An 8,894-nucleotide genomic window follows, 5' to 3' on the forward strand; every position below is an offset into this window, starting at 1 on the left:
ACCCTTTACCTTGCTTCCTACAAGGGTTTCAAGACTGGTTTTTTTAAGGTTGCGATTCCCGGTAAAGGAAAGAAGTACATTTTTGATGAGGAGAATCGGCCGAAATTCCCGTTGTACTGGACGGCGTTTCCCCCTCCTACCGATCCTTGGGCCGAAGAGCGGTTGACTCCTGCCGAGCGAGCCGACCTCGCCGTCCTCAAGACCCTGCCCGACAAGATCCCCCCGCGACCGCTGATCCAGTGCCTCCGCTCCCCGGATTTGCCGAGGGCGGTTTATGGTTAGTTGTTCTGATCTTCCCGATCGTCATATTGATTGTAGTTCACTTATTCGTTGTTATTGTTTTGCAGATATTATGGCTCGGACGACCGTTTCTAACGCCAAGTTCTTGGCTCGCGCTAAGAGTCGTCGGAGAGAGGAGGACACCGCTGAGGAGGTCGCGCCCCTCCAGAATGTCCCCGCCAGCACCTCGACAGTTCCTACTCCTGCTACAACGGCCCCGACCGGCGCCTCGGGTGCGGCAACCAGGCCTCGCTTCATTGTTAAACCTCCTGGTTCCTCGGCTGCTGCCGCCGCTGCTGACAAAGGTAAGAAATCCAAACGGGACGACTCTCCCACCGGGCGATCGTCCAAGAGGAGGGCCTAGTCTTCTGGTCCTTTAAGTAATCCCCTCCTAGACGGCAACGTTCAACTTGACGAGGAGGTGTCCTTCCACCTTGGGCCTTGCGTCAAAGAAATGCTTAAGGATGTGTCCGAAGAGGAGGCACTCCGAACGGCCGGGGAATTGACTCGCAGACTTGCTGCAATTTACTCCGAATTTCCTCGCCCCGATCGGAGCAGGATGGAGAGCCTAGAGAAGGAGCTTGCAGCGGCCAAGGTGGAATTGCGGGAGGTGAAAGCTTTGGCGGCGGATTTGAAGGTGCAATTCAACCGGCTGAACGACATCAAGGCTGAGCATGCCAAGTGTGCCGATCTGCTCAAAGTGGCCGATGACCAGGCAAAGGCGGAGCAGGCGAAGGCGGGTGAAGCCGCTGAGGAACTTCGCAAGCTTCAGCGACGCTTTGACGATCTGACGCTGGAGCACATGGCTGCCGCCGGATCAGCCTCAGACTGGCAGATAAAAGCCAAGGAGTTCCAGGCCGAGCTGCGAGTGGCCAATGAGCAAGTATTTGCTCAGTACAAGGCGGGCTTCCAGAGTGCTGTTGATCAAGCCGTCTTTTACTATAGATGCTCTCCCGATCATTTTGATGTTCATATGGGGGTGGTCGAAGGGAAGTTGGAAAGGGTCTTCGACCGGCTGGACGAAGTCAATGATCCGCCTGCGAACACTTAATTTTTATTTTTACTTGTGTGTTTTGACATAACTGATCGAACCCGATCGACCATTCGGTTGATCGCGTTCGATCGGTTATTAGGCCATTTTTTGACAAACACTTATGTAAATATTAGATGCCTTCTTCTTATTTCGTCCTGTAGCTTCTATCTGTTTTCGTTTGTTTATTGCTTCACGCTGACGATCGGCCATATTTCTTTTATCGTTCTTCGCGCTTGCGATCGGTCGTATTATTGTTACTTTTGTTAATTAGTTGCGCTTGATATCGAACTAGTAGGACGATCGGTCGTGCAATTTTCAAATTTCTTGTAAATTTATCTTGATTAACTGTCCCGGAGGGTTGACCTTCGCGCGTTCAATTTTAAGATCGTAGGTGTAGTACCTCGATCGGCTAGGACAGCTCGTATCACTTATTTACCCGTAGGGTTAATTAGATCGCTTAGATCGGTGCTGACGGAGCGGGACTTCCTTTTGGAAGTTCGCGTCTCGATCGGTCAGGCTTTGCTCGGGTCCCGTAGGGAGCCCCATCGGTCAGCTTGTTAGATGAAGTAGTATGCAACGCTCATTTTATTCATAACGTTAGCTATAATACATTTTGAGGTGCGACGCGTTCCATGTGTTTGGTATTTCTCTGCCGCTCGGGTATTCCAGCCGATAGGCTCCGTTCTGCAGGCTTTCTGTCACGCGGAACGGGCCCTCCCAGTTTGGCGCTAGCTTTCCTTGCGCTGACTTTTTGCGTGCTTCATTGGTCTTCCTCCATACCAAGTCTCCTCAGATGAAGCTCATTGGTTTAACCTTCGCGTTATACCTCCTCGCCACCATCCTTTTGCATGCTTCGGCTCGCACGGCCGCTCGCTCCCTACGCTCGGTCGTCCAGTCCAATTCCTCGCGCAGGCGTCCACAGTTTACATCGAGATCTTGCATGCCTCGCCGAAGAGTTGGCTCCCCCACTTCAATTGGCAGCATAGCGTCCGTTCCATATGTCAGGTTGAAAGGAGATTCCCCCGTCGTTCCATGCGGGGTGCACCGATACGCCCAAAGGACCTGCGGCAGCTCGTCCACCCATGCTCCTTTGGCTTCTCCTAACCTTTTCTTCAACTCAACCACTATAATCTTGTTCATGGCCTCAGCTTGACCATTGGTCTGGGGATGCTCGACCGAGCTGGTCACGTGTCGTATCCCCACTTGCTTATAGAAGTCCTTCAGCTTCTTGTCGATAAACTGACGGCTGTTGTCGATGATGATGGTGTGAGGAAGGCCGAAGCGGCATATGATGTTGCGCCAGACGAAGGAGTAGACCTGTCGAGCGGTGATGTTAGCCAGGGCTTCTGCTTCGACCCATTTGGTGAAGTAGTCCACTGCGACAAGTATGAATTTCTTCTGTGCTCGGCCCACCGGAAAGGGTCCGACGATGTCCATTCCCCATTGAGCGAACGGTCACGGGGCTGTCAGGCTATGTAGCTCGGTCGGAGCCCTCTTCACGTCATTTCCATGGGCTTGACATCCTTCGCATTTGCGTATCATGACCTCGCAGTCTTGTTCCATGGTCGGCCAGAAATAGCCTGCTCGGAGTATCCTCGCTTTCATCGTCCTCCGACCAGTGTGCATTCCACAAATGCCATTGTGGACCTCGTTCATAACGTACTCGGCTTCGTCTTCTGATAGGCACTTGAGGAGCGGCGCTGTGAAGCCTCTCTTGTATAGGTCTTCTCCGATCACTACGAACCGAAGTGCATGTCTTCTCTCCGTCGGGCTCACTTCTTCTCCCGCCTCGCACCTCTTCAAGAGTTGTTGCACCTCCTCTGTCCAACTTGCCGCTCGGTCTGCTGCTGCGCACTCTCCTGCGGAAGGTCTCATCAGGGTTTGTCTGATGAGGGTTTTTAGCTGGCCTTTCTCTTTTCCTTCTGCCAGCTTAGACAGCCTATCGGCTTTGGTATTTTCCGCTCGGGGGATGTGATGGATGGTAATCTCTTCGAATTCCTTCATAGCTTCGACCACTTTATGATAGTACTGGAGCAACAAGTCATCCTTAACCTGGTACTCTCCCTGTACCTGCCCGACCACAAGCTTCGAATCAATGTTGCATTTTAACTTCGTCGCACCTAAGTCTTTTGCTAGCCTTAGCCCGGCGATCAGCGCTTCATATTCTGCTTGGTTATTCGAGGCTTTAAACTTGAACTGTAAGGAGTGCTCCACCGTGAAACCGTTCGGTCCTTCAATGACGATCCCTGCTCCAGCATTACGCTTATCCGATGATCCATCGACGAAGAGAATCCACATATGCTCCGACGGGGGAATCGGTCCGTGGAGTTCAGCTGCAAAGTCGGCCAAATGTTGTCCTTTGACAGATCCTCTAGGTTCGTACTTGAGCCCGAACTCGGATAACTCGACCGACCAAGCGATCATTCTACCAGCTAAGTCGGGCTTCCAGAGTATCTTGGCAATGGGGTGATCGGTGCGGACGATCACCTGGTGACTCTGGAAGTATTGGCGCAATCGGCATGCGGCCGTCAATAGCGCCAAGGCTATCTTCTCTATCAGCTGATACCTCGTTTCTGCGCTCTGCAATACTCGACTGATGAAGTAAACGGGCCGCTGCTCCGAGACTTCTTGTACTAAGGCTGCACTGATCGTGTCATCTGATACTGATAGGTATAATTGGAGAGGCAATCCTTCTACCGATCGGCTCATTATGGGGGGACTGCTGATCATCTCCTTTATCTTCTGAAACGCCGCCTCGCATTGATCGTCCCACTTTTCTGCAGGTTGTTTCTTCATGATCTTCAAGATCGACCTAACCTTCTCCGTCAGCATGGGTAAGAAACGTGCCAGAGAGGTTAGCCGCCCTATCAACCGCTGGACCTCTTTCAGGTTCTTGGGGCTTCTCATCTCATCAATAGCGGCGCACTTGTCCGGGTTTGCCTCTATGCCTCGGGCAGTCAGCATGAAACCCAGGAATTTCCCTGCCGGCACCCCGAAGACACACTTCTCAGGGTTGAGACGCATATTGTATTTGCGCACTTGGTGGAAGACCTCACCGAGGTCGCGCACGTGGTCTTCGGCAGTTTGCGACTTCATGACCATGTCGTCCACATACACCTCCATGGACCGACCGATCTGCCCCCTGAAGACCCGGTCCATCAGCCTCTGATAGGTTGCCCCTGCGTTCTTCAGACCGAACGGCATGACCTCGTAGCAGAAATTTGCTCGATCTGTAATGAATGCCGTTTTGGACCTGTCCGGGCCATACATAGGGATTTGGTTGTATCCGGAGTATGCATCCAGGAAACTCAAGAAGTTGTGCCCTGAGGCTCCATCTACCAGCCGATCGATGCTGGGCAGTGGGTACGCGTCCTTCGGGCAGGCCTTGTTGAGATCGGTGAAATCCGTGCACATCCTCCATTTTCCGCTCGTCTTCTTCACCATGACTACGTTAGCTATCCACGTAGTATACTTGACCTCTTTTATGAAACCAGCTCCTTCAAGCTTCTTGACTTCCTCCTCGACCGCTCTCTTTCGCTCCTCTCCCATTTTTCTCTTCTTCTGAGCCACCGGACGGGCTTCCCGGAAGATGGCCAACTTATGGGACATCACATCAGGGTGGACGCCGGGCATGTCAGCGCTCGACCATGCGAACAGATCTTTGTTTTCTAAGATCACCGCCTTTAGGAGCTCTCTTCTTCCGCGCTCAGGGCTCCCCCCATCTTGGTGACTTGTCCAGGTTGGCTCCCGATCGGGATCTCCTTGGTCTCTCCTTCTGGTTGCAGCCGATCCTCTGTGTTCGTTCGGGGGTTCAGGTCTGTCATGGCTACCTCCGAACGGTGCTGTTTCCGCAGACGACTATAAGGGGTGATCCTTAATCCTGCAGTATAGCACTGCCTGGCGATTTGTTGATCTGCATGCACCATGCATATTGTCCCCTTGTCCGACAGGAACTTCATGGTCAGGTGTAGGGTGAACACGATTGCTCCGAAGGCGTTTAGACAAGGTCTCCCTAGCAATACATTGTAGGAGGTGTTAGCTTCAACTAAAAGGAATCTAACCCTTACCTCTCGACCGTCCTTCCGTGAGCCGATCCTGATACGAAGGTCAAGGTAGCCCCTTGTGTTGACTCGCTCGCCAGAGAAACCAACGATCTGCTCGTTATATGGGACGATCAGGTCCTCAGAGAGGTTCATCTTCTGGAAAGTCTTCCAGTATAAGATATTGACGGAGCTTCCCTGGTCAACCAACACCTTCCCGATCCCATATTCGTCTACCTCTATTGAGATGACCATCGAGTCATCATGATCAGGGTCGGGCGCCTTGAAATCGTCATCCGTAAACGTGATGGGGGGCATCGACCGAATCTTCTTCTCGACCAGATGAACCGACTTTAGCGCCCGAACATGCCTTTTTCGAGCTGTTGAGCTCGATCCTCCTCCGGCGAACCCTCCGGAGATGGTATTGATATAGCCCCTGAGGGGTTTATCATGGCTCCGACTGCAGCTCCTGCTTGGGCTCTTATGCGACTGGGACGGTCCTCTCCTTCGTCTCTCGGGTTCAGGCTCTCTCCGCTTCTCCCACCGGGCTGGGGGGCTCTTCTTACTGGGCTTCTGTTCTTCACCGGGCGTTGCGGAGGACGATCTTGTCGAACGTACTTCTTCAGGTGCCCCTGCCGAATGAGCTCTTCTATTTTGTCGCGGAGCGTGTGGCACTCTTCGGTGGTGTGCCCGATCGTCCGATGATACTGGCAGTGTTTACTACCGTCGGCATCGGGTGGTGGGGGCTTCTTCCTCACTGTGGGGAGCGAGTCGGCGCTGAAGGCCTCTTGCAGAATCCTAGCCCGAGGAACGACCAGAGGAGTGTACGTTGTGAACTTCGGTGGCTTCCTTTCGCTGGGCCGGGTTAGGGGTTTGCTCGGCCGAAGCGCGGTCGGCTTCGGGAGTGCGGCATCCTCCTTCTCCCTCTTCTTCACCCGGAACTCTTGCATATCTTCCATCTGTATGAACTTGGCCGCGCGGTCCCTCATCTCCTCCATCGTCTTCGGCTTCTTGCGGCTTATCTTGTCCGCGAAAACTCCCGGCTGGAGCCCATATGAGAAGTGATGCCGAGCGATTTCGTCTCTGAGGTCCTTTATCTTGACTGACATCCGATTGTACTGATCGAGATAACTCCTCAGCGATTCCCCATCTTCTTGTCGGATGTTCACCAGGTTGTCGACCGTCAGAATGGCCGGTTTCAGGGGCACGAATTGTGTGCTAAACCTTGCCTTCAGAGTGGCAAACGAGTCAATGCTGCCGGCCGGCAGCTCGGAAAACCACTCCAACGCCTCCCCCGTCAAAGAAGTTGAGAAGACACGGCACCAGATGGGGTCACTAACTGCGTGGAACATCATCTGAGCATGAAGACCCGCATGTGATTGTCCGGATTGGTCGTGCCATCGTACTTGTCGAAAGTTGGGATTTTCCATTTCTCCGGCAACGGCGTCTCCAAAATAAAAGGCGTGAAGGGGGATAATCCCGACACGGGGATCGGCTGACGCGATGGGCGACCCCCATCATTTGCTCCCGAGCTCTCCGCCATCGTGTGCGACGGATTTCCCCTTGAAGCCTGAGTCTTCTCGACCCGAGCCGGCTGTGATTGCTCGTGTCCTATTGGTGGGGGGCGACTTTCCACCTGTTCGGCTTCTCGGTGCTGCTGCACCCGACTTAACCTGAGCGGGTCGGGTACGGTAGGCGTCGATGGGATTCCTTCTTCCTTGCGCCTCAGGATGGCGTTCTCCTCCCGCAAGATCTGCATCTGCACTTCATAGTTTCTCTGCATCTCATCCATCCTCTGCTGCATCGCCCTTATCATCTCCCTAGTATCTGCTTGATCGTCTGCCATTCTACCTCCGTCTACGTTGCTGTTCCGGTTCCTTGTGGTCACCATAAGGGTGTTCTCTTAAAGAAGACTGCTCGGCCCCACGGTGGGCGCCAAAATGTTTCGGGGTAGGGACCAAGAGCCTACTAAAAGAACCTCTCCAAACTTGCGCTACCCTTCTCCACAACAGTAACTTCAGCGAAATCCACTCCTTAGCTCGATCGGCTGGGACGACGATCGGGGTACCTGTCTAAAAGGCTCCGATGCTTAAGTCAGTAATGGACCGATCGGTATACCAGTATAACTGCCGTAATAAATGCGCAATTAAGATCCTTACCAACCTACCTTTGGGCCCTATTTATAGCTTTCGGGATGGGCCTGTAATTAGGGTTTCTTAATCACGGCCCAATGACCTTTTAATCAAGATTACTGACTCGTTTAACGTTAATTAATTTGACTTAGGTTTTTTAACCGTGGGACCGATGGCCGCTTGGCTGGGTAAATGATATTCTGTTTTTAACAGGCGAATGACCCATGTGTACCGTTGATCAACCGACCGATGCGTGTAAGGGACTGCGCGAATCTAAAGAAATCGATCAACCGATCAACTCGATAGTTGATCCACACGCTTGTCCGATCGACCGACGTGCCAGGGGGGTCTAAAATGTCTGTCGATGACGTTTTACCGATGGACCGAATGGCCCTTGGGGTTAGAATGTCCCTCGCTGATGTTTTACCGATGGACCGATGGGCTCTTGGGGATTAGAATGTCCCCCGCTGGGGTTTTACCGATGGATCGATGGGCCTGAACATGGGTGACTTGTGAGACCGATCAACCCTAAACCTTATGGTAGTGACTTGTTTGGGTAACCGTTTGACCGATGGTCTGCGGATTTGTTTATCAGGCCGTTTGACCGACGCTCTTATCGTTGCTCTACGGAGTTTATAGAATCGAGTTCGATTGGCCGATTGACCGATGGTGTTTCATGTATGATTGGCCGATTGACCTATTGGACGTATAGTACAATTATAATTATTTTTAGTAATACAATTCTTTATTATTTATTGTATCTCGATCTTCATAGAAAAAAATATATTTTAAGTTTTCTTCTGTAATCTTCATCGAACACAATTTTTTCAGGTTAAATATGTGTTTGGTCCTTTAACTTTTAGTGATAATTAAGAGATTCAATGTATTATGCCGTAGAATTCTCGCTATATTAAAAAGGTATAGTGATGCTAACTATATCTCTAATTCATATGAGACAAAAATCCACTAGTGGTTATGTATTCACACTTGGGGGTAGTGCAATTACATGGAGATTAGCCAAACAAACAATTATTGCAAAATCAAAAAGGGAATTTGAGTTTGTTGCTCTCGAAATGGCTAGTAATGAGATTGAGTGGTTGAAAAACTTCGACATTCCACTAAGAATGAAACCAAACTCATCTGTGTCAATACATTGTAATTGCCAATTGACAATAACAATAGCTAAAAACAAGAACTACAATGGAAAAAGCATACATATACAATTGAGATATAATTTGGTGAAGCAACTGCTAAAAAGTGCAACAATTTTCATTGACTATCTGAAGTAAGAATGAGATCTAGCAGATCCTCTAACTAAACCCTTGGGAAGAAACATGATTTTAGAAACATTGAGAGGAATGAGACTTAAGCCATTTACAAGTAAACAAGTGATGATAACCCAACCTTTGT

General features: G+C 51.0%; 1 protein-coding gene across 1 annotated transcript; it reads right to left on the bottom strand.

Annotated features, from left to right (window-relative positions):
- Nucleotides 1-5,705: 5,705 nt before the first annotated feature.
- Nucleotides 5,706-6,707, bottom strand: LOC114188416 (uncharacterized). The gene has a single exon (XM_028077004.1). The coding sequence runs from the start codon at nt 6,705-6,707 to the stop codon at nt 5,706-5,708; it is 1,002 nt and encodes a 333-aa protein (XP_027932805.1).
- Between the last annotated feature and the right edge of the window lie 2,187 nt (nt 6,708-8,894).

The sequence above is a fragment of the Vigna unguiculata genome, chromosome 6 (assembly GCF_037176805.1).
Source record: "Vigna unguiculata cultivar grain cowpea cultivar isolate G323 ecotype 2 chromosome 6, ASM3717680v1, whole genome shotgun sequence".
NCBI lineage: Eukaryota > Viridiplantae > Streptophyta > Magnoliopsida > Fabales > Fabaceae > Vigna > Vigna unguiculata.

What these genes read in the sequence shown, in the direction of transcription:
- LOC114188416 (XM_028077004.1), bottom strand. Translation starts at nt 6,707, where the DNA reads ATGATGTTCCACGCAGTTAGTGACCCCATCTGGTGCCGTGTCTTCTCA.